General features: G+C 41.6%; 1 protein-coding gene across 3 annotated transcripts in view; it reads left to right on the top strand.

Moving 5' to 3' along the window:
• The window catches only part of LOC125138331 (rab effector Noc2-like), a 73,828-nt gene that overhangs the window by 13,327 nt on the left and 33,989 nt on the right, over positions 1–26,512 (top strand). For 2 of the 3 annotated variants that reach the window (XR_007139653.1, XM_027178577.2), the window contains exons 7-9: positions 8,544–8,700; positions 17,578–17,676; positions 17,776–17,946. Coding sequence is in view for 2 of the 3 variants with exons in the window: in XM_027178577.2 (XP_027034378.2) it covers positions 8,544–8,700; positions 17,578–17,676; positions 17,776–17,946 (427 nt within the window). In the remaining variant the exon portion in view is untranslated. Of the gene's footprint in view, positions 1–8,543; positions 8,701–17,577; positions 17,677–17,775; positions 17,947–18,697; positions 18,755–20,283; positions 20,496–26,512 lie in introns of those variants that run through there. The other variant, XM_047809517.1, reaches the window with a different exon arrangement.

Genomic DNA, 26,512 nt, shown 5'->3' with positions numbered 1-26,512 from the left:
CATAGCCTTAACCACTTGAGCCACAACTGCCCCATGAGTCCTGCCTTGACTTTAAAGCTATACTCAGTTTCCCACTTGACATACTGTATAACATTGGGATAAAAACTCTTGATAAGAAGAAAAATCGCATGTGATATGCGATTATCAGATTGTTTTCATTTCATTTTTTCCAGTCAAACTCTTTAGTTTTTAGTGATTGTTTATATGAACGTTCACCCACAGAAGTGTGGGAAACACCTCTGCCTTTCATTCAGACAGGTAATGTAAATATGGGAAGTAGTTGTTAGTGCATTGTGGTTTTAAAACCAATAACGCTAGCATTGCCTTACAAAAGAAAACACTACTATTCTTGTATAGAGTCATGACCTCACTAACAACTGTGTTCTGCCCATGTTCTTTTCTGCATCAACCAAATAATCCATTCCTCTTTTTTTAAAGTGTCTTTCTGACCTGAACTCCGCATGTGACATGTGGATGGGAATTGTCTTTAGTACAAATAGTACATTGCCCAAATTAGGTCTGGATGCTAGCATGCTAATTCCACATTTTTTGTTGAACCTACCAACGATGAAAATACAGTGGAGACGCAGACACATTTTTCTTCCTGTCACCCAGAGATATTGTGGAGTTTGGCATGCACGTTAACGTAGCCTTTAGCATTCAGCACAACACATAATAGCACTCCAATTAACCACATGCGTGCACTCTCATACACTCAATTCTGTTGTCAAGACTGGTGCAGACATGGCTAAGAGAGTGTGGGGGATTACAAAAAAAAGGAAAGAAGAAGAAGCTGGGTAGACACAAAGGCCGAACTATGTAGATAGTCAGTATGGTGGATTTGGGTGAGGGAGGATGGAAGGAATAACAATGTGGTATAGAACAAAATTAAGCCGAGAGGCTTTCACACTTGCCTTATGCTATAGGCTACTATCTAATGAATTTTCAGAGTGACCCTGTAATAGGCTATTAAGAGTCTACGACATTCCACATGTACGCCATACAAACTAGTGGCCAATTTTAAGCAGTGTCAAACCATTGTACAGACAATTTTCTCTCCATAATCACACTGTCCATCTCCCATTCTTTGCAATATGTCTTATAATAGAAATGGTTCATTCTTTGCCTTTGTTTGCAGAAATATTGTGTATTAGATTTCATTCATTCATTCATTTTCTACCGCTTATCCGAACTACCTCGGGTCTCGGGAAGCCTGTGTCTATCTCAGGCGTCATCAGGCATCAAGGCAGGATACACCCTGGATGGAGTGCCAACCCATTGCAGGGCACACACACTCAATTACTCACACACACACACACACACACACACGGGGAGGCACGGGGAGAACATGCAAACTCCGCACACACAAGGTGGAGGCAGGAATCGAACCCCCAACCCTGGAGGTGTGAGGCGAACGTGCTACCCACTAAGCCACCGTGCCCCCGACTTCATATTTTAAATTAGAAATTAGAATTAAAGCTAGATATTGGTTGGTATATTTAAACTACCTCAATTCCCACCCTTTTTATTACGGGTCCTCTCTGTTTGCTGCTTTTCCCGCAAGAATGTACAAAAAATGATGTACAGTACAGTTTGGCTGTAAAGGATTCTTATGTCCAAGTAACGACGTAATCAAGGCAGCCGTCTTCAACATTCTGTAGACGTCCCAGGAGAAAAGCGTCCATGCACTGGAATGTCAAACATCCTGCTATAATCACAAGAACCCAATATCCAAGAGTAGCAGCAGTGCAGATTATCAGACACATTATCGCACACACACACACACACACACACACACACACACACACACACACACACACACACACACACACACACACACAGTGGGCCTCTACTAGAGTTTGTTGCAGTTCCACTTTTTACCACTAGGTGCTGTAATATGTAAATGGAGCTAAATAGGGTGGTTGTTACCCATCATAATTGCACTTGAAAAGTGAGCAAATCAATATAAAAACAACTCACTGGTCACTCAAGAAATATTCAGTACTTCAGTTGAATTTTAAAAAGAATGGAGGATTAATGAAGAGTAACCTTCATAAGGTGTAAGCTATGGAGGAGCTGCTATTGTAGAGAGTGAATGGCCATGTCCTGGGCTGTGCAAAAGTCTTGACACCTCTGGTTTTTATACCATTTATGCCTGTGTTAGGTTTTAGGCCTTTTTTTGAAACGTTCATTTACAATTTTAACCAACAAGAACCATTTTCTGTTGGAATGGAAAAAAAAGGCATTTTGTGACAGATGGTATAGCCTCTGCAGAGCCCTAAACTTAACATCATGGAGGCTGTCTGGGATTTCTTGAAGAGATGGAAGCAAGTCAGAGCCAAAGACTAGAGAAAATATGGCATGTTCTCCAATATGCTTCGAACAACCTGCTCTCTGATTATCAGCTTTGTATTTCAAAGAATTTATAAAAAAAACAAAAACAACAGCATCTTGACTGTTTCTACTGCAGGACAAGTTTAGTAGATCCCTAGCTATTGATATAACTAAAGAACACTATAGTTTTTTGCTCTGTTTATGTTTACTTTATTCTTCTTTCCGACGTTTAAATTAAGTGAACTAAGTAGCTATATTAGTTACCTTGGATCGATTAGCAGCACTAGGTACCGCATAGTGTTATCCATAATTTAGTGTATACCATGTATCCGTAGTATCGCACATCATATAAAACATGCTGCAGCTCCATGTACATGCTATAATTTTATAACGATTGCTTTTTCAGCCGATAAGGGACATGGTAAAGCAGGGGCGGTTTATGTAATCGCGTTTGCCGAGTTTTACCGGTGTGCACATTATATGACGTGACCTTCAGAGAACCCCACCGTGCAGGGAAAAAATCTTATTTAAAATGAATTTGAAAACCAGCGCAGTGCCAGGAACACTTGTGTAAGTCCATTAAAAAAAATAAAATAAAATTCAACTTGAACACTAAAGGTCTGTAATACAGTAGGATTAGTCTGATATTCTGCCTCAAGGCTTTTGTACTGTATTTGTTATTGTCTCGGATGACTATCGGAGAACATTTCCGGACATACTGTATAAATATATATATATATATATACAGTATATATTTTGCAAAAATGTTCTCCCTGATATAATACCTTTTAGTTTGTGGCAATATTGCTGAATGCCAATCTCTTACATGCTTATCTGGCTGCTATGAAATTTACAGACAGAGTCAGGGGAGCTCCTGCATTTTGTACCAACTGTTCAGCCAGCGAGCCAGAGTTGCCAATGAATGCTCTTAGTCAGAACCTGTTATCAGATGGGCTGCTGCTCTCCTTCCTGAATATTCTGCTTTATCAGAGTCACTCAGTGCTGATCTTGGTCTCCTGCTCCCATAGTTCCTGCTCCAGCCCTCCATTTGTCTGGTAGCACAGCCGCCTCATTCAAAGGTTAAACAGAGACAAGGCTGCAAGCACAATTTTTTAAACAGTTGCCTTTCTTCAAACGTGACACGTAGCATGATATCCAGTCTTCTTTTCTGGTCATCTGAGGTAGATTGTTATAAGAAGAAGGTTTCGTGTTTGAAACATTCTTCTGTTAGAAGGAAAAAAGGACAAAGTCATTCTGCGACAGATGGATAAGACACTTCAGAGGATTTTTTTAAATACGTTCTCTGTGCCACGGTATCTTTTTATAACATTTTAAAATAAGCAATAAAAGGGTTGCTTTATAGGAAAATAATGGGAGTCCAAGCTGTTTACTTTCTATAACTGCATGAGCCGAAGTGTATAATTCTTCTCGTGCCACAGCGGTGACATAAAACACCCTTTGCTTATAATACAGTGCCCAGTCTCTATGAAGTGAGCATCTACTCTGTAAATCTATTAAATTGTGAGTGGATCTCAGGTAGGATTCGTAGGATTTATATCCTGATTGTTAATATCCCTGTTCCTTTGTTGATTTAAATTTGTGCTCTGGGTAATAATCAAGCTGGAAGGTGGAAACTCAGCTGTGTAACGGAAACCTCCAGGTCCCAATCTCAGCTGAAGAAAAGCAGTTTTGTAGGATTATGCTGCCACCACCATGCTTCACTACCGGTATTTGTATTTCACTTGAATCTTGTTTAAACTGACAGGACACCTATAATGATTCAAATAAGCTCTCAATCGTGGTGAACATCACAGAACGCAGACAAAATATCAAATCTCAAGGATGAGGATGAAGCTACGACAGCAGACGATCTCATCAGGCTCTAGTTCTGTTAGCCAAGAATAAGAATCTGACGCTATCGTGGGCACAATTGACTTGTTGAAGACAAGTTTTTTTAATCTGTCAAGTTCGGGTAAGTCTGTGCTCATGACCGGCTCTGATTCGGCTGACTGGAGTGGAACCTGATGTTATCAGTTGTAACACTTTTATTCTTGTTGCTCATCCATCTAAAGATTTGATGTTTTTGTGCGTGCTGAGATACCTTTCTGCTGAACACAGTAATAAAGAGTTACTATATCATTCCTGGCAGCTCCAAAACAATCTACCCATTCCCTTCTGATGTCTTGTTTATCAAGACATTTCCAACCACAGAACTGTCCCTCGTTTTTTTTGTTTTTTGTTTTACAGTATTCTGTATAAACTTTATAAACTCTGTTTTGTGTGAAATTCCCAACCCCCATGCCATGCTGAGAGTCACAAAGATCATATACATTTTGATTTTTGATGTGAACTGATGCTTTTGACTTGCATCTGCATTATTATTTGCATTGAGCTGCTGCCATATGACCGGCTGATTGGATCACCGCATTATAAAGTGAATGCTGAGTGTTGAGAAACGATATCACTTCGGAATAGACAACAGAACTTATTGGTGTTCTGTCGTCGTACATTTGGCCTCATTTTGATTAATAATCCCTTACTAGCAGCTTCCGTCAAGAGCAGGCACTGCCGATGTTTATGCACCGGAAATCAGACTTCACCTTATGAGTCCATCTAAGGAATAAGTAATCAAATCGAAACTGTAACGTCTCTTCATTCGTCTTTTTTTCCGCCTCTGCTGTCTTTAGCTTTTATCCTGGCCCTCTGACAATCAAATTTGCCATGGTTTGATTTGGGTAATGAAAAATGTTAGCTCGAATTTAAAAGTGCCTCGAAGGGCCTGCACAAAATATGCGCTCTGTCATATTTGCAATGCAAGCACTGCATAAATGTACTCACATTGCTTACTCGTTATTATTCCAGAAAGTGCAGCTGTACATCCACACAATATCTAAACGTAAAAAAACACTAAATTGGAGCAGCATTTGCTTTTTTTTTGCTTCCTGATAATCCAGGTGATAAGACCGGAATAAACGCTCTGGCACATGGACAGCTGTTTTTAGAGCTCGATAGTGAGGACCTTCCCGATTGCACACGAAGCTCCGACATGATGGCGGTTCGGTCGTACGGGGCCTTCAGGCCATCTTAAACCTTATCAGACTTTCACAGGGTCTGCAAGAGCAAACAGCATAACATCTAAAGAGAAATATCTCTCCTAAGCCTGCTGGGTAATAGACTTTATTTTTTTTCCTCAACGAGTTTCCCCAAAACTCATTTCTCAAATATCGCAGCCAAATTGTTGACATATTTATCGAACCCTTTCTTAACAAATCAACCCAGACCGAAGCTTTTCTCTAATTTATTACTCGGTGCCATTACTATTGACTCTGAAAATCCAAAAGTCTGCATTCTTGTGGTTTATTGCTTAAACCAGGCAGAACAATAAGTTTTTCTTTCTTTTCTTTTTTTTTTCGGAAGCAAGCTTATGAAAAATAAATAGTCCACCCTCTTAATGCAAGGCCAAGATGTAGTTTCATAATGTGTTTTTTTCTGAAATAAAACTTGGACTGCAAACAAATCTCAAAGGCATTAATGCTGTCTGGCAGGCAGTGGTGCCCAATGAGCAATATCCATCCATAATCATCACATGGTGCTGATGCACTTAAATCAGGCAGATTCCCATAAAATAAAATGTAAAAGACTAAAGTCCGTATGCCGGCGCATGCTATCCGGTTTTTATTTTTTATCCACTTTTATCCCAGACTTGTGCCTCCATACCAAATCCTTAGCTCAGGCTGGATACTGGTCTTCAGAGGTACAGTCTGGCCTGAAGTCTAGAACAAATGATCTTGTACTGTGTTTGATATTTTCCCTGAAACAGTCCTAAGCCCTGCAGTTGGCTTCGAGGTCCATTTTTTGGACAGTGACCTCTGTACACCTACAGGATTGGGGGTTCGATTCCCGCCTCCGCCTTGTGTGTGTGGAGTTTGCATGTTCTCCCCTTGCCTCGGGGGTTTCCTCCGGGTACTCAGGTTTCCTCCCCCGGTCCAAAGACATGCATGGTAGGTTGATTGGCATCTCTGGAAAATTGTCCGTAGTGTGTGAGTGTGTGAGTGAATGAGAGTGTGTGTGTGTGCCCTGCGATGGGTTGGCACTCCGTCCAGTGTGTGTATCCTGCCTCGATGCCCGATGATGCCTGAGATAGGCACAGGCTCCCCGTGACCCGAGGTAGTTCGGATAAGCGGTAGAAAATGAACGAATGAATGAACCTCTGTATAGGATTGAGCCATGTTCCGGAATGAAGCGCGATATTGAATTCAGTCAACTTGTTTGGATCCAGACTGCAGCGTATACCGGGGTCAGGTTAGATTACGGATGGACTTCAAAGTCTACTGTAAGGGGAACATTGTAGCTACCTAGAAACAGACACCAACAGACCTACAGTACCATCGTCAACAATTTTTCTTATTCTGTTGTTTGATTTAAAAGAGACCTCTTTTTACTCCTTGATCTTGACACACGATCTAGCTCCCTGCACATTCAAACAAATTTTCCTTTTCTCCTCATTTAAAATAGACAATTATTATTCTTTTTTTAACACTTGATGCTTTAACACTTGACATCCAACAGGACTATCAAACGGTTTCTCTGCTAGTTCCAGGCCAGTTGATCTCCATTTCCCCCCATTAACAAGTCCGGATTATCCACAGGCCCCGTATCAGGCCCGGTTTCTCCTTTTGCCCAGATGCCACTCACAGGAACTGGGCGGCACTAATAGAGTTCTGGCTCAATGGTCCTGGACCGCTAGGCTTAACCGGAGGTTCTGGTCACAATCCACAGAAACTAATTTCACGAAACGCTGCCTCTCTCTCTTATTGCAAATTAGCGATATTATCATGGCACTAATTAAAACGTCAAGATTCGCTATTCGTTGGACACATCCTCAATTTGACAAGGGGCAAAAAGTGAAAGTCTATTCATTATACTTCGCTATGTAAGGCTTATACAGTCAAGTTCAGAATTATTGCCACTTTTAGTCAAGAGATTTCTTCTTTTTTAGAATTGCATTTCTAGCAATGCTAGCTAGTGATCCAGAGTAACATATAAAATTAGAGATGTTCAATTACTGGACTTCTTTATAGGATGCTTTTCCACTAGTTTTTTTTTTTCACGTCCAAACAGCCCTGAAAGCTGAAACATATACAAGGAAAAAAGCTCAGAAAAGCACACTGGGTGTTAATTTATCACTATACCAGCCCTAAGGTGTCTCAGACGTTTGCTTTCAATTTTTAATTTGATTTAAATACCCGCTTCATCAATCAACTGGATTGGTTGGGCAAGTGGTAACAGCTGATCATTTTTACACAGAGTTCCTATTTAAGGATCCCAAAGCGTTTCTTTCTTTTTATTTTTTCTTGCTCTAAAGCCAAGGCATCAAGGTGAGACACATTCTCATCAGCATGGCTGGTTCACAGCAGGTTGGAGGTTTGGGGTGATGGAGATGGTTGGCGGAGTTGTTCCAGCTGGGTAATGGTCCCTGCCAAGCCGATGGCAGCAGCTGCTATCAACCCTGACATTTTAGCACCTGCTGTCTGTCACTATATAGCCATCTGCCAGGCATGTGAGTGAAGCACGAGCTGTATTTGATACACAACACTTTTATTGTATATACCTGCGTTTTACACGTCCGAATAAGAATTCGGCACGTTTCGATGGGCGTTGTCGGTTAGGGTTTTACTGTAGCACCCATTTTGCTTCGGATTCACGACGCGTCCGTCTGCTTTTATTACGAACTGTGGCTATACATCCATCATGGGGCTCCACTGGCTGTTGCTATTAGGGTGAGTCGGTAGGGTTTTTATAGGGAATTGTATTACTTCTAGTGGCCCATGATGGCTGTGGCTGGTCCCTGTGCACAGAACAGATGTCTGGACCAATCACCTGGCTCAGAAACAAATACAGAGCTACTTTACACAAAGGACAAGAACGGCTCTAAGAAACAGAAAGGTTTTGCTGTCAGATACACAGGCTGGTTTGTCAGAAACTCTGGAATCCCGGAGCTCAGAAGCACTTAAACCTTTCTGTGTTAACAGGAAAACTCCTGAATAACAGTGACACATGTTCTCCTCAGAGATATTACAGTTTTTCTCTAATCTAGCCTGTCTCTCTCTCTCTCTTTTCTCTTGGTCTCTCTCTCTCTTTCTCTCTCTCTCTCTCTATCTCTGTCTCTTTCTCTCTCTCTGTCTCTCTGTCTCTCTCCCTCCCTCCAGGTGTGGAAGCGTTCGGGTGCGTGGTTCTACAAGTCTCTCCCGAAGTACATTCACCCAGAGAAGGATTCCTTCATGGAGCGGAGGCCTGTGATGGAGAGAGAGGAGCAGCCAGTGGTCAGAAGTGTGCCCATCAACTACACCTGGGCCCAGAGGAAAGGTGCATCTTCTCTTCTCTTCTCTTCTCTTCTCTTCTCTTCTCTTCCCTTCTTTTCTCTTCTCTTCTCTTCCCTTCTTTTCTCTTCTCTTCTCTTGTCTTCAATTTTCTTCAATTTTCTTCTCTTCACTTCTCTTCCCTTTCCTTCCCTTCCCTCTCTTCTTTTCTCTTCTCTTCTCTTCTCTTCTCTTCTCTTCTCTTCTCTTCTCTTCTCTTCTCTTCTCCTTGCTTCTCTTTTTTTCTATTCTCTTCCCTTCCCTCTTTTCTCTTATCTTCTCTTCTCTTCTTCTTGCTTCTTTTCTCTTCTCTTCTCTTCCCTTGTCTTCACTTCTCTTCCCTTCCCTTCTCTTCCCTTCCCTTCTCTTCCCTTCTCTTCCCTTCCCTTCCCTTCTCTTCTCTTCTCTTCCCTTCCCTTCTCTTCCCTTCTCTTCCCTTCCCTTCCCTTCCCTTCCCTTCCCTTCCCTTCCCTTCAGTGTTCTCTGGCTTGTGTTTTTTTATTCTGTTTTGTTCTGCTAAATGTTCTATCTACAGTATTCTTTTCTACTCTATTCTGCTATGTTCTGTTCTGTTATTTTTATACCTGTTAAATTCTGTTCTATTTTGGTTTATTTTATTCTGTTTGTTACATTCTGTGCTATTCTATTCTGATATGTTCTGTTTTGTTCTATTTTATTTTATTCTATTCTGTTTTGGTGTTTGTTCTGGTCGGTTGTATTGAATTCTTTTCTGTTTTGTTCTATTCTATTTGCTTCTGTCCTGTTCTATTCCTTACTGTACGGTTGTTCTGTTTTGTTCTGTTTCCTGCTCTTAGGGAGTACTATTTTGCAGACACTTTGCCTGTTGTGCAACACAAGCATTATCACATCATACATTAGTAGAGATTTTAAGCTGGCTTTTGGGAGTCAGCTACATTTCCAGCCGAATAACGTGGCTCCCGAGGCGGGTTGAGAAATCAGATTGAACTCTATTTTAATTGCATGCTGAGAAGATTGTTTTTAAATTCCCTATAATTTATATCGAATGTAAACAACACAGATTAAGTTAGTATATTAGTATACTTTCACGGGTCATCAAAAAACACAATAAACCGTCCATGGCAGCATTAACATGGAGCCTTGTTTAAAATGAGAAACCATTTCTTGTCAAAAAAGAATTTTTATTTCCTTAATGCAAATATCGAGGCGTTAATTAAAATGTCGAGGAACGATTAGCTACAGCCGTGTAAATAACGGAATAAAAACGCTAAATATGGCTGCAGGTGATATGAATATGGATACGCCTCGTTGTCATGATGCCCACACACATATGCCGGTTGTTCTGTTCGAATGACAAAAAAAAGGCATGTGTTATTCTCACACACCATGTTTTCCACAGCACATAACATGTGGCATACGGGCATCATGTGTTTACCGTACATCCATCACTACAGTAAATATCACGAGCCACAGATGAATAATGATGAGGCAGAGGCATGATGAGGCTCAGACAATGGGGGAAAAAAAAAAGAAGACATTGATCGATTCAGCTCACTCAGTTTTTTATTTTATTTATTTATTTGTTTGTTTGTTTGTTTGTTTGTTTGTTTTTAAACAACCCCAACAGCGAGAGAGAGAGAGAGAGAGAGAGAGAGAGAGAGAGAGAAAGAGCCCTGTGGTTTATAATCAAACCCCCAAGGCAACTTTTGGCTTGTCTTGTTTTTGGCTAGAGCGATGCGTCGTGAATTTGGAATTCATCGAAATGTCTGAAGACGCTCACCCAGGGGCTACAAAAGTGTCCCAGACTCAATATTCCACTACACTGTGTCAAAACAATAAATGTGCAATTTTAGAAAAACATTAAACCCAAGCCGAGCGGCACGGCGTAAAGCCACGGAGGAGGCATCGTATCGTTTGTATGTGTAAGTTCATTAAATATAATATAATACTCACGGTGTTCATTTTCAACGGTATTCGAATTAGACTGCCTCAATGTCAATAAATGTAGTGTGTTGCCATATTAATTTGATTTCTAGATACGTTTCGAACTCACTTGAGATGCCTGTTGTTTTTTTTTCTCACTTGAGATGCCAGATACTGTGCTTCATAGCATGATCATCAAGCTGGGGTCAAGAAGAACAGAGCTCTTTGCATAGCTGGTATTGTTTGTGGCTTCTCAATTAGCTCTTAGTATCTCTCTCTCTCTCTCTCTCTCTCTCTCACTCCTCTCTGCCCTTCATCCTGGCTGGACCATGCCATTCCATTTAGAGAGTCTGGTGAATTAATGACGGTGGGTTAATCAGGTTAAATTTATGTAAATGTTTTAGATGGCTCTCATCAGAATTGCATGAACATCTTGCATTTGGCAGCCATACCAGATCTGTGATGGTAATGCTCTAAGCTGATGGGCTTTACATAGGGTAATGTGGGCTCATTAGGCTGTTGATAAGAAAGGGAGCTCAAAGACCTGTACGAAAATCGCTATACACACATAAGGTCCATTTTCTGTGGCCAGACTTTAGGCTAGATTTGCTGGAGCTCCCGGTATCACTCGGGTTTTCTCCGAGCACAGCAGCATTGGATCGCGTCAGGCTTTCGAAATGAGAGCAACTAGATGCTGTGTGGCAGTGTTTTGCTGAAGCCTGGATTGGAACCCATACTCCTAGTGTAGGTTTTGTGGTTTATTGACACCACCACAATCTAGGTAAAAAACAAAATTGTAAAATTAGGATTTAGAAATTCAGGGTAAGTTGGACAAGTCACTACCTGATCAAATATATATTATAGGGCATAATGGTTAGAGAGTTTGACTCCTAACCCTAAGGTTGTGGGTTCGAGTCTCGGGCTGTACACGACTGAGGTGCCCTTGAGCAAGGAAGGAAAAGAATTGAGCGACATCAAGCTGAACACGTTCACCTCAAAGCTTCGGTGAAATATAAATTTTGTCCAGACATTGGCTCAAACATTTCTGATAGTTTGCACCTCCTTTTGTGTGCAGTGTCGAACGCCTGTTTCTGAAAATAAAACGACTCACAACGTTTATCATTGTGGTATAAAATTGCAGTTTTTACATTCAGTATTTTGTTTGCTGCAGTAATCTGCTGTTATGTGAGCATTATTTGCAGGGATTATCCGTATTACTCTAGAATTATTCTAGATATGTATTATATACATTGACAGCAAATCAAGGCTTTGACCAATAGATCCAAAGCCTGGCCAGTAGAGCTACATAACAGAGACAAGGAACTGCACAGGTGTGATCACAAGGCTGTAGATTAAAGGCATATGGGGTGTGTTTACTTATGATAAATCAACAGATAGCACAAAGAATCCGGGGGAGAGGAAAAATGATTTAAAAACAACATCCTTCTGAAAGCATTGTGGCACTATCATTGCAAATTGCAGGATATTTTGGTTCATGTGCTTTCATTCAGGTATTTGTGGCACAGTCATGTAAAAGATAATGATAGGTGACACGGTGCAGCGTTGTGCTGGGTTTACTCGGGATAAATTGTGTCCACAAAACAATTTCCGGTGCTCAGCAGCCGTCGCTTGTAGCATTCATCTGGTTACACCGCTAGCATGAAGGCGGGTTCACGGGTTCACTCTGTCGTCACAGCAGGACTCATGATTCCTCAGGCAAGGTGACGTATTTGCATCAAATCTCCAACCGATTCGTTTCAGCCAGCCTGTGGAGCCTTAGACTATTCTGTTTGATTGACAGCAGTGAAACCTGAAGTGATTGGACATACTGTGCATTCTGACATGCTTTTCTGCTCAGCACAGGTGTTAAGACTGGTTATGTTAGCAGGGCTCTCAAGTTTTGAAGACAGAAAAGTGCGACATCTCCCCCCAATATAAATAAATAAATAAATAATGGGGGAGTTGTTGTATTTGGTAAGGTTCACTGACCTCAATTTAATTTAATAAATATAATTTCCATTTATTAATGTGTGTGTGTGTGTGTGTGTGAGAGAGAGAGAGAGAGAGAGAGAGAGAGAGAGAGAGAGATTGATTATGACTGGTGGTGTTTATTTAGTGTTGCCTTTTTGGACTCCTTTATCATTTGTAACGTTGCTCCCATATAAAACAGTTCGGCTCAAGCCCAGATATTTTTAGGGTCATGATTGAGGACAATGTCCCGTCCAGAGACAAGCTGTTTTGTGTTGAGGTTTTGTTCAAACCGACCTTCGAAAATACCCTCTCTAATTAATGTTTTTTTTTCATTGGTTGTTGAGTTAAATCTTACCCAGATACAATCGTGCTGTTTTCTGATTGGCTATTGGTAGCCTCTTTTTTTTTTTTTTTGATTGGCTGATAAGTGTCAGGCGTCGTGGTAACGAAACCCCTATAATTTAGTGAATGCCCGTGCTTTGATTCCTGCCCGGTTCCATAGAGACAGCGGTGCGGACTGATACGTTTTGGGTGCTGCGGCAAATTAAATATATGATAAATAGTCAAAAAGTTTTTCTGCGTGAGAAATACAATGTGTGGCGGGAGAGCGTGAGAAAAGACCGAAATGAGTGACTGTCACTCTTAATGCATGACACTTGACAGCCCTGTGTTAGTCATCTTAGACTTATATATATATATATATATTACCATAAACTTATACAGATCCCGAACTGTACTGTAGATATATAGAAGTTTTTTATTCACGCGTCCATTGTCTTCACTGCTTATCTTGCTGGGTCTTGGGGATCCTGTCTCAGAAGACTCTGGGAACAAGGGCACAAAGCAAGGTACACCGTGGACAGGATGCCAGTCACACACACACACACACACACACACACACTCACACACTCATCAACCCACACATATACATACAAACGCCGCTGTCCATTAGACTCTAGCTCTCTGGCATATTTAAGTTCACCTCTGTTAATTTAACACCATCGTTTTCACTCAAGATCCCGCACTCCTTGGCTCCGATCGAACATAAACAGTCATATCGTGCTCGTCGAGACCTTTAACCGTAAATCCGATACACACGTGGCATTCCAATTTGAGGAAAGTGTAATCAAATAGCCTCCAGCACTATTGAGTTTTTCTTCATTTCGCACCCTGCGCCTGTGCTGTCATGACTGTAATGTGATTGAAGGAGGCAATACTAGAAGGCAAAGGAAGGTAGAAAGAAGAGATGAATACACCTCCCGTTGTCGCTTTGATTACAGTTCACTTGATGAATGGCTTTTAGCAGGTCACTGAACCGAGATCTGAGTTTTTATTATTTTTCTTCTTCTAGGTTAATTTGATCAAAGCTAACAGAGCTCAGAATTAATAACATTACTTATTTTGCTGTTAATATCCTTGTTTTTTTTTCGAAGGCAGGGGAAACTTTAACAGTCATCGGTGTATCGTTATAATTAAGGTTGAAATTGTGATAAGGACGATAGAATTCCACCTCCTAATTGTCCTCTCATAAATTCTCGTAAATCATGCGCAGTTCTTTGAAAGGACAAACTACCGATTTCAAGCTTCATTTACAGAGCTCATGACCTGAAAAAATAAATTAAAGCATGTTCTACAGGCAAACATTTCATCACTGCCTTGAGCTCTGCTTGATGTACAAGTGACAGTTCCACTGTTGCCCAAAATGTTATGTATAAAGATTCTCCAGCCACTTCATGCAATTATCACTTAGAATATACAGTAATCCCTCGTCACGTCGCGGTTCAAGTTTCGCGGTTCAGGTTTCGCGGCCTCAGTGCATCGCTGATTTTTCAAAAATATTAATCGAAAAATAAAAATAAAAACAGTTTCCCAGGATGCCAGACAAAGAGAGAAACTCTCTCAGAGGCTTTGTACATTCCCACGGGCACTCAGACAAGGCACATGATTGGTTCCTGGTGCGAGATCTGAGCTGATTGGCTGCGCATCATCACATCCTCTCGCAGCTTCTTCACTTGTTGTATCTCGCCACTCTCGTTCACGCGGTCAACTGTGTCTCGCGTATTGTGTTCGAAATTAACTTTTCCTTAAGCCCTTACAATGCCTCCTAAGCGCCGTGCCCCTGCGAAAGATTCCTGTAGTGAGCCCAAGAGGAAGAGGAAGATAATGACCATCAGTGAAAAGGTCAAACTTAGGGCCAATCCTACTTTGCGGATTTTCACCTATCGCGAGGGGTTCCGGTCCCCATTAACCTCGATAAACGAGGGATCACTGTATATCAAACGTTAGAATGGAGGGTAAATTAGATCACCGATGTGGAATGTTGAATGCTTATTGTCTGGTTTGACTACTTCAGATCTCCTGGAATTTTCATACACATCTGTCCTAGCAGGGAGGCACGGTGGCTTAGTGGTTAGCACGTTTGCCTCACACCTCCAGTGTTGGGGGTTCGATTCCCGCCTCCGCCTTGTGTCCTGGTGTGTGTGGAGTTTGCATGTTCTCCCCGTGCCTCGGAGGTTTCCTCCGGGTACTCCGGTTTCCTCCCCCGGTCCAAAGACATGCATGTTAGGTTGATTGGCATCTCTGGAAAATTGTCCGTAGTGTGTGAGTGAATGAGAGTGTGTGTGTGCCCTGTGATGGGTTGGCACTCCGTCCAGGGTGTATCCTTCCTCGATGCCCGATGACACCTGAGATAGGCACAGGCTCCCCGTGACCCGAGAAGTTCGGATAAGTGGTAGGAAATGAATGAATGAATGAATCTTTCCTAGCATTAGTACAGAGCAAAAAATATCAGATATCAGAGGAACGTAGCCAGACAAATGGTTTGAGCTGACAGGAAGACCACAGTAACTCAAATAGCAGAAGACCACAGGCTTCACCAGGTTCACTTCAGCCCAGAAATGGATTTTTGGGCTATGTTGGGGTGGTGCTCACCCAAACTAGGGCTATGTTGGGGTGGTGCTCACCCAAACTAGGATGACGATGAAGGTGTGTCGTTCCATCCCTATAAATCCAAACCAGCTGGAACATGTAATAAATTGTGTCAGCTGCTTCACTTACAGTCCACTGTACCTGCTATGAATATTGTACATTTTGCCCTCAATGTCCACATAGATGTATGATGATTGCAGGTTTTTACAGCAGACTCGTTATCATCGGGTCAGGAGTTCAAATCCAAACAATTCCACTGCCATCCATGGCTAACCTGGCTACTCTCTACGAGTGGGAGGGAACATTTACTCTCTGTCCTGTCAATCACAGAGACATTAGCCAATCACGGGACTCTCTAAGCTTGTACAGTATGCAGAAGAGAGTAGAGAGCTCTTTCCTCAGTGTGTTTTCCTGCACTGAGAGAATCCACGTTTGGTCGGATGTATAGCTCTCTTGTAATGGTATGATATCATCGCCGACCGGTGATCAAAGAGCGGGATAAAAGTGACACAAACTGCTCTTTCTGTTCCACTGCTTGTTTATCGAGACTCTCACTAGGCCTGTATTTTCCAAGTTCATTTCCAGTTTGAAAGATCTGATCTGTCGACTCATGCTCTGCTAAATTTGGTTATTAAAAAAAAGAAATGAACCTCGTCATATCCGTGTGTGTGTGTGTGTGTGTGTGTGTGTGTGTGTGTTTGCAGAAAGGGTTACAGTGAGTCAGCAGTAAGCCAGAAGTCACTGTTGCTTTGGCTGTATCCATCAAGCCAGATTGGAGAGGCAGGTGGTATCTCACAGAGCATAAGTGTGTGTGTGTGTGTGTGTATGTGTGTGTGCGTGTTTGTGCGTATAACAAGAGTGTGGCTGTGAAGAAGGGAGGCAGGGGAAGCGTAAATCTCAGTCAGACACACACACAGTGAGAGTCTCCCATCTCCTACTGCTCTGATTGAAACCATGGCAGATGGGGTGCAGAAAATCAAGAGCCAGAGCTCTGGTGCTCTCAGGTTTGCCTTCTTGTGCCGAAAAAAAAAAATTTGCAGGTGAGACACAGCCCACTGACGGGTGCAAAACGTGCAGGTGTCTTTGCCTGGCCCTCAGCCGCCTCTGCCCCTGCTTACGTCTGATGCAGGCGAGACCTGGTGGGAATGAAATTACGGGTTGACGGAGGCAATCACACAAAAATTTTCTGCTTCTTTGTGTCGTTTATTTTTCTTTTCTCACGGTGCCGACAACAAATTGCGAGCCGATACGTTTCATTGGTATGCACGGTGATGGAAATTCAAAAGTCCTGCGCATCAAGCCTTGATTTTTATTTTCAGTTCATAGGGAAATCTTGCAATTTTGAGATTGCAGACTTTGAACTCGTATCTCTCTTCCTGACTCCTGCGCTCGCCTTCTCTCTTGCCTTTCTGCATTATTTCATTTCATTCCATTTCATTTCTCAGCACCGTCCCCCACTGTTCATTTTAGTTCATTCATTCAAGTTCATTCGAACTGTTCTAATGCCACCGTCGTTCAGCCTAGAGAGTTGATTTATTCCTTTGTTTCGTGGGAACAACGAGTTGTTAATCATCTTGTTAACGCTACCGCATGCCATTTTTTGAAAAAAAAAAACGGGGAATTACTTTTTCTGTTAAAAAAAAAGAAAAACGATGGAATGAAACCCAAAGTGTTTTCTTGTCTTGATTTCCTGAAAAATCTTTTATCTAGGACTCTTGCTTGTCTAATTAAAACAACATCCCACATGACTCTTTATTCACTTTATATGTCCACTACGGAGGGTATAATGCACTAGCATGACTGTCGATATGCCCAGATAATGGCTGCTGGAGATTGTTACCTGCTTGTAGGATAGATTCATCTAGAACCCTTACGGTTTTATTCCTTTGAGAGGATTCTTAGAGAAGCAATACATCATTTTAACAATTTGAATATATCGCTTTTGTATTTATGACAGGTTTTGGAATTAAACCCCATAGAGCTAGGATCATACCCCGAGACCTGCGGCTACACCCCTCACTCCCTCCAACCCCCACCGCTTCTTCAATCACCCTCTTCTGTCTGTCTCTTTCTGTTTCTGCAGTCGACTCGAGTGAGAGCGATGGCAGTGACTCGGAGCTCAGTGATGCCAGCAGCGACAGAAAGATCTTCATCCCCGAGAGCGTCAAAAGACGGCACTCGGGTAACTCTAGAAGTTCATTCCAGCAGCCTGTGCATAGAAATCAGTGTAGCCGAAATCTTGTACACATACATTAGGAAATCTTCGTTTTGTCCCGATCAGCTCTGTCCGAGTCCAGCGGGAGTGTGGGACCCCCGCCTCAGCAGTTCATCCTGAGCAGCCCGTCCCGAGCCAGCTTCCTGTCAGGGAGCCACTCCAGTCTGAGCAGCGAGCGTGGTAGCCTGGCCCCCGCCCCCGAGGATGAAGACACGGGGCAGGGCCGCACGTCAACGTGTGAGTAAACACACACACACACACACACACACACACACACTTAATGCTGTAATGCACAGGGCAACGTCATTCCCCCCGTCCTCCATCTTCCTGAGCTTAGCTCCAGCCAAGGATTTCACAGCACTTTAATTAGTCATGACTAATCAGAACAAAATGCAATGAGTATAGGAACACATCACAAGTATACCACTTATACTAATTATTAGCTTTAGCTATCAGCACTAGACATCAGGGCATTAAGATAGATAGAGATCAGGGCCAGTGCTAGCTGTTGGTTCATTTCACTGAAGAAACGTATGCCTCTTGTGGCCAAAACTAGTATAACATGATGATTGTGATTTTTAGCTACATCCAAAAAATTAACTCCTATAAAAATAAAAGCTGCTTTTTTTTTGGTCAAAACCGAAATAACAATGATTTCTTTTGCACTTCTGGTGCACTAATTATAGTGTAATTATAATTGAGTGTACAAATAGCAAGAGTATTTATCTATCTATTTATTTATTTATTTACTTTCAAAAATAGCAAAATTGATTTTCAAAGTATGTAAAATACATACTTTGACAAAAAGACACGATCACACCTTATTTTCTTCCATACTATATCGTTATTCATTACCATTTCAAAAATGTACCTTTTCATCACTGTTGAAAATGCTTTTGACATGAAATTGTAAAAAATAAATAAATAAATAATAAATAAATAAATCTAGTAAATATTCTTCAAAACACAACCATTTTTCATTTTGTAGGTTGTTGGTGTAAATGTCTTCCATCCCGCAGGGAAGCGCTTTCCGTGTAAGACAGAGGTAATGGCGTGTGTCGTTTTAGTAAAGCTTGAGTGAGAGAAGCTCATATCCTTCATACCTTGAAAAAAATACATGCATGATTTAAGTAGCAAGGATTTAGAGAGTTTTGTCACTCGGGGGACATAACAGGGAACTTCCAGATGTTTTCTATGATAGTGTTGTATACAGCAACAGCACGCATACACTGTTCCTCTTGTCGTAATGTCAGCTGAATGTAAATTATCCTCATCTTTGGCTTTTTGTTGTGCTTTTCTAAGTTCTCTCTCTCTCTCTCTCTCTCTCTCTCTCTCTCTCTCTCTCTCTCTCTCTCTCCTTCCCTCCTGTTGCTGTTGCCAAACCACTCGTTCTCACATGCCCAATTAGCTTTCATTTGCAGAGCGACGGCCTTCTTCTCTGTCCAATTTGTACTGCTCACTTCAACAGCTCCCTGCTTCCTCTCTCTTCACACGCCTTTCATTATGACCACTACCACACGCCGTCCAACACCGCGTCGATACATTTCTCGCCGTTCACGTGGCACCGAGAACGCTGAGCGTCTTATTTATCACTATCAAGCCAAAGAGTAGAGATCGTTTCTCTCCGTTTGTCTCCATTCAAACAGCGCTAATTATTTAGAGTGGGCTTCAAGGAGACGAGACGGTTAGTAAAGGGTGAATTCTCTCTTTCTCCCGGAACCGTATACCTCTGGAGCATCGTTAATCACGACGTAATGTAGCATGTTGTCCACAGACATGCACTCATTCAGCCTAAATGTGCTTTCACACTCAGTCCTATAGGAAACTACGGCCAATGGCACAGACGAAAAAAGAATGGAATCAGATATCCTGTCGATCACACGGACATCCGTGAGGTCACGTATGCAGAAGAGGACATGTTGAAGTAGACAAGCGATAAAAACTAGTGCAAGTGATTCATAAACGAGTGAATGACAGGAGATTTACAGGATGACCTGAAAAGTATTTTCTTTCCAATATTCCCAAACTTCTTGGATTCGCCTCTCACGAACATTCTCATCTGTTTATAATTATTTCCTTATATTAACTTTTTTACTTCATACAGCAAATCCAAAAAAAAAAAAAAAGACTTTCCTATGATGAAAAAACTCAAATTGGAGCTTGATCACTGACTGTTTAAATGTTTACAATAACTAAGTATTAGGATGATTTGCTTTGCAGACAAATTAAAGTAGAATCCGGTGCTGACCAATCAGAATCGAGATCCAGCCGCACTCCGAAGTAAGCTCAAGTGTTTGCATCGGCATTGTCAAATTCCCGAATGACACCTGGGCTGGGAATCGAACCCGCAATTCTGACACGTTGCTCGATGCTCACACTACCTCTTCTACCACATTGAACTTCTTTCCACCTTGAACTTCTTTTTTCTTTCTTTTCTTTCTTTCAGTTAGATTTGCAGCTCTGCCTGTAATATTACTACACTATATAAAAAATATATATATATATATATATATATATATATATATATATATATATATATATATATATATATATATAAAGTTTTTTCGGCTTTAGAGTCGCCTTTCATTAAATTGGCACTGACGCAGAGAGGAAGGGAAGAGGAAAAATAGATGGAGTCCAAAAAAAAGGCATAAAGGCGCTTGAAGAAGGGATGCAGAGTTCTCCTTTAACTTGGCTGATTGCCAGAAACGAAATCACCAGCGTGGGTCCATCTGACTTCTGCACTCCTCCGCCTTCTCTAAAGCTGGAGGCCATTCTTTACACACACACACACACACACACACATATACACACCTCCCTCCCTCTTCATTTATTTAATCTACCTTGACATTTTCAGAGTTTTTGCGTCTTTTCATTCCGCCGGCTTACATAACGGCGGTTCATCATTCTCTGCCATTTTTTATGTGGCCGCGCGCGTTGGCAGCAGCCGCGTGAGCGGCGTGATGAATGATTTGCAGAATTCGTGCTGAATGAGAAGCCTTCTGCTCTTCATGGTCAAACAGTGCCAAGCTTTTTGTCCAAACCGAACGGCTGTTTCACATCCTGAATTTGAAGCTCTTGATTCCGAAGTCGCACACGTTGCCGAAGGAAAAGTTTTCCGCAACAGAAACGTGTAGATCAGAGACTTTATTCTTTGTTAAATTAAGAAGTTAAGTTGTATGCCTGAAAGTGTAAACTTGTGTTGCATAAGAATAATATTTATGAAGTGATATAAACAGAAATATAGTCCTTATTCTAGGCAATGAATTAATATTATCCAAGAGTATAATTTTTGTTTGTTTTGTTTTGTTTTTTTTTTACACGTTTTTATGTAGATATCTCAGAATCCGTGCAGCATGTCAAGCCTGCAAATCCGTCCTAGCCTCATCCGCCTTCACACTCTCCCGGGAATTGAAATCGGACCGTTGCGATTCTCCGAGCCATCAAAGCCAGTAACAGTCCCAATCCAGACATGACCAGTCGGCAGCAGTTCCATTTAAAACCCAGTTAATCCAATGCTTGTCTGGGAGCTGCTCTCAAGTTTTATGCGTGTCTGCCACTATCAGTCCCAAGTGGTCCGACTCGGAGCTTTCCGAACCAGAGTCAATTTGATTCTGCCATCCTGCCATTCATTATTCTGATTGTACCAAAGCCAGAAGCCACTCAGGGGCTGACAGATATCAGCACAATAGAGTTAAAGGGTCTGGATGTGGATGTGTATTAGTGCAGCACATACTGTATGGTTATGTACTACGTAGATGTGTACAAAATGTTCATTTGTCTTTCACTTTATTTTATTCCGTTTATTTTATCATTCAGTGTAAGAAAATACTTGCAGAATTGTTTATCTTTACTTTACATGTAATTTATCAAAGTTTTACTAAACTATGCTTATCGGTGATCTAAAACAAACTAAAACTAAATGTAAGACGCACGCTGAGACACTGAGGTAAGTTTTAGGTTTAAATTAGATTTTTTTTAATCCCCTGTTGGCTTAGGGCCTTTATATAACTTTTATACGATTAGAAATGACACTTAAACTCACAGTCTAAAGTTTAGTCTCAGCTTAAGAGTCTTATTAGACTATAACAACCTATCACTTCCACTTGAACTAGAATACCAATGAAGCCGGGAGGAAATGTGTCTGCAAATGTTTTCCAAGCAACCAACCAGTGACATTTTCTAAAAGAAGCTGTCGCGTTGCGGGGGATCGGATGGGTGTCTCTTAACAGGCGTAATTAATACCGCTCCAGTCTCCTCTGATTAGCTGCATGCAGAGGCGACGAGTGTGCAGCAAGGGGGAGATGGCTTGCGGAAGATCCGGCGTCTGCTTTTGCTCGTCTCAAAGAGAGCGAGAGAGAGAGGAAGTGGAGCTCTAATGACGCGTAAACATGGTAGCCATGATGAGTCGCTAAACAGGCTAAATGCGTACCCTCATTAAGGATCGAGCAGATGAGTGACGGCAAGCAGTAACGACCCCGAGAATCTCAAGAGATTGTAAAGTTAGGAAATCCATTGGAAAACCTAGAAGTTTTTAGATGGACAATTTTTAAATTCATTTCATTCCATCACACTAGGAATGAATGTGGTAGCATGCGATGCTGGACTTTGGCACTGGAATTATTTTCTCTAATATAATCTCTCACCGGGGGGCACGGTGGCTTAGTGGTTAGCACAAGTGCCTCACACCTCCAGGGTTGGGGGTTCGATTTTCACCTCCGCCTTGTGTGTGTGGAGTTTGCATGTTCTCCCCGTGCCTCTGGGGTTTCCTCCGGATACTCCGGTCCAAAGACATGCATGGAAGGTTGATTGGCATCTCTGGAAAATTGTCGGTAGTGTGTGAGTGAATGAGTGTGTGTGTGTGTGCCCTGCGATGAGTTGGCACTCCGTCCAGGGTGTATCCTGCCCTATGCCCGATGACGCCTGAGGGTCCCCGTGATCCGAGGTAGTTTGGATAAAGCGGTAGAAAATGAATGAATAAATGAATAATCTCTCACCATGGTGATGCTCAGACTGAATGTTACAGCATCGTATGTTGTTTCATGCCAGCGTATAATTTTCCTTTTAAGCCAATAGATACCATTTTTTGTGAACTGCCAAATAGTAATGTTGCCTGATCTCCTACCACCAATCCTTGAAGGTAGGGTTTAAACACTGTCATTTTCACAGTGTCACTGAGACTAAAAGTATAAACCTAGAGCACAGCTTCACGGTCCAGTAGTGCGAGCATCTCCTGAGCATGCTACCTTTAAGAGAAAACTCTCTGTACATCCTCGCCGTAGCTTGAAGACCAAAAATAATATAATATCGGCTTGTGGTTTCAAGCCACGGGTTGATCGAGCTTAGTCTGATTGAAAGTCTTCATTTTCAGTATGGCACAATGGATTATTAGCTTGGACTAAAATCACATATCCTGCAGCGAGTCATATAAATCTTTCACTTGAAGCATATTCAGAGGAAAGAAAGGCTTGTTAAAGCTTACAGCTAGACGTCTTTCTTCAAGAATAATTCCTCAAGCAAGGTGGATTTCTCATATCCATAAAACTTGTTTACAATGAAAGATGATTTATTAGTGCTAACTAAATGGAAGTGAAGTCACTAAAGTCACTCTATCCATCATTGCTGGTCCATTAATGGTCAGATCCTTGTTTGTGTTTGGTCCTATTGTCCAGTCTGTGGACTGTGGTTTGATAAATGGATGGTGTCATCATTTGCATTGCAGGCTGAAGTATTTTGACAGAAAATCAATGACAAAAGAGTTTTTTTTATTTATTTCCGTTGTGTGGGATTGTAGTTTACTGTTTCCTTCATATATATATATATATATATATATATATATATATATATATATATATATATATATATATATATATATATACACAACAAGTTTGTCCACTTAGCAGCCTTCTTGGGCAGCTCTTCATCATGACATCATCGGATTGAATAGTGAGAGACCTATATACCAACACGGACATTTACATTTACAGCATTTGGCAGACGCCCTTATCCAGAGCGACGTACATAAGTGCTTAAATCTCTAACATCGAACACATGAATGCTGGCTCACTAGGTTACATACTTAAGATACCTAAGATAAGTTTAAAACATTTGTTCAAAGTTACAATGAAAAAGTGTCAAAGGTTGTGTTTTTTTTTTTCTTAAATGCAAAAGATAAGGAAAGAAGTGCTAGTTGAAGTGTTTCCCGAATAAGTAGGTCTTGAAAATAGCCAGTGACTCAGCTGTCCGGACCTCTAGGGGAAGTTCATTCCACCACCTTGGTGCCAGAACAGAGAAGAGTCTTGTAGTATACTAGCCTCTTACCCTGAGAGATGGTGGAACCAGTCGAGCAGTGCTGGTAGATCGGAGGTTGCGGGGTGCAGTGCGAGGAATGATGAGGGCTTTGAGGTAAGAGGGAGCTGGTCTGTTTTTGGCTTTGTAGGCCAGCATCAGTGTTTTGAATCTGATGCGTGCAGCTACCGGAAGCCAGTGGAGGGATCGCAGCAGCGGGGTGGTAACTTTGGCAGGTTGAAAACAAGCCATGCAGCTGCATTTTGGATCATTTTTAGAGGACAGATTGTGTTCATAGGTAGACCTTCTAGCAGTTCATTGCAGTAATCCAGTCTAGAAATGACAAGAGACTGAACAAGTACCTGAGCAGCCTGTGTGGACAAAAATGGTCTATCCATCAGTCCATTTTCGGTACCACTTATTCTACTTAGGGTCAGAAAGAACCTAGATCGTATAACAGGGGACTCCCATGGGCCAAAAAGCTGGGGGACACCTTGGACACATAGGGAACAATAACAATCACAGACACACAATCACACACTCGTTCATGCGCTCCGGACTTTTTTGAGATGTCAGTCAGCTTGCCACAAATGTCTTAAAACAGGGGAGGTTAAAACAACTGGAGTACTCGGAGTAAACCCTGAAGACTACCAAGATTGACAACTATTGTAAGATTTTTTTTTTTTTTTAATTATTATTTATCTGGTTGAAACCAGAATGTATATATACCCCACCCACAGAGACAGCAACTTGGTAGCATCAAACATGACTTGTTTTGCCCCTTTTCCACCAAGGCAGTTTGAGTGTTGGTTCGGAGCCTAATTTAGAACCAGTTATTTCTGTTTCTTTGTGGTTCTTAAGTAGCACCAAAACGTTGCTGGTCTAGACTTAAGAACCACTTGTGTCAGGGGCTGTGGACTGTTAGCGCCTTTGATAATGTACCTTAAGTATATCAATGTTTAATACACTTTTACTTTACTGCGATATGATCAGTTATCAGCACACATGATAGTAGTTAGCTACATGGTAAGGCTAACTGTTTTCTGTGTTAATGATAAAATAATGTTATATACTTTCTCGATTACAATCTCCGTTTATACAGATTACACGGAGATGCACGTACACGTTGGATTCGCCGCGTTTGGATGCTAATGTAGGTTCACAAAGCCATGAGCATTAACAGTAAAGCAACATCCGCCATTGCTGCTGCGCTAACGTCGCTGTGTAACGTGACACGTACACAGCGACGTCAGACTCGGCTCTGTGACGGCTCTCTAACCGATGGAAAGGCAAACCGGTTCTTAGAAGCCAGCACCCGGTTCTTTTTGGTGGAAAAGGGGTATTTTTTTATTACTTGGTTGTGTTTTTGACTGTGCATCTCCCTTCTTTGTATGAAAAAAAGAACATCATTGTTTACGTGATGAGCGTTTTTTGGAGGAATGTAAGGGACGCAATAGCATCTTTTACACATCCGAGCTTCTGTATCAAGAGCAACAGGCTCTTTGCTGTCTTTCATATGAATCCATTGTCCTGTCCCACTCTGGGAACCCAGTTTCTCTACAAACCCTAATTCTACAGGAAGCCCTTGAAGTACTGGTCTGTATTTATTGGACACACAGCACATCCTTTTCCCCATTAACCCACTCGAATAATCCTCTTTAAAACACAGTTCCAGTGCATTTTTAAATGCCTGAACACAATCAATAGATAAACATAATTCAAATCGATACCGCTGTCTGTTTACCAACGATACGTGCCACACATGTTCAGCCAATAAATGCCTCACAACCAAGCGATTAGCACTCGAATGATTAGCGAGGAGCTGCTCACAAAATGTATTTCTTCATTGTGAGCTGCACATATCGATTTATCAAAGCATCGCAGTTCGGTTTCTATTCTAACTCACTTGGGTTTAGTATTTTGGGGGAAAATACTTTCTATTGCATTTCATCTAAAATCTGAAGGGCTTCACTTTTTTTTTTATGACTAAAGCCAAAACTTGTCCTCAGTTCACTTTTTTTTTTCTGATGTCATTATTTGCTGACAGCGATAACATCACCATGGCCTGGATACAGTAGGAGTGTGTATTTTATCAGAGCTTCTCTGATCAGGTATCTGATCCATGTCACTCTCTTGGGGGGGGCGGGGGGCTCTGGTTGCTCGGAGACTCATAATGGACAGTTCACCACAAGCTCAGCATGTTACCTGCCTCTTCTCATGAACGTGACATTATGACACAAAGCAGCAGAATTAATCTGCTAGGCCCGGGGAGCTCAGATCCGTTTACACTCAGCAGCGACCTGCTGAGAAAGAGCAGACCGCCTGCCTAATGCACTGTTGAGATTCGGCATTGTCACAGTCATTCACCGACCGTATTTCATCCTCATTTATTTGAACGTAAGCCTTCTTATTCTTTCCTCGATGTTGTGCTCCTTCTATTATTTAGAAGACAACACGTATCATTGCGCAATTTGGTTGTCGCGATTAAGCATATTGTTTTGAGATTAGGGATGTT

This window comes from Tachysurus fulvidraco, chromosome 26 (genome assembly GCF_022655615.1).
Source record: "Tachysurus fulvidraco isolate hzauxx_2018 chromosome 26, HZAU_PFXX_2.0, whole genome shotgun sequence".
In the NCBI taxonomy this organism is placed as follows: Eukaryota; Metazoa; Chordata; class Actinopteri; order Siluriformes; family Bagridae; genus Tachysurus; species Tachysurus fulvidraco.
The sequence above is the reverse complement of the archived record's forward strand: the minus strand, read 5'-3'. Positions and strand labels throughout refer to the sequence as shown.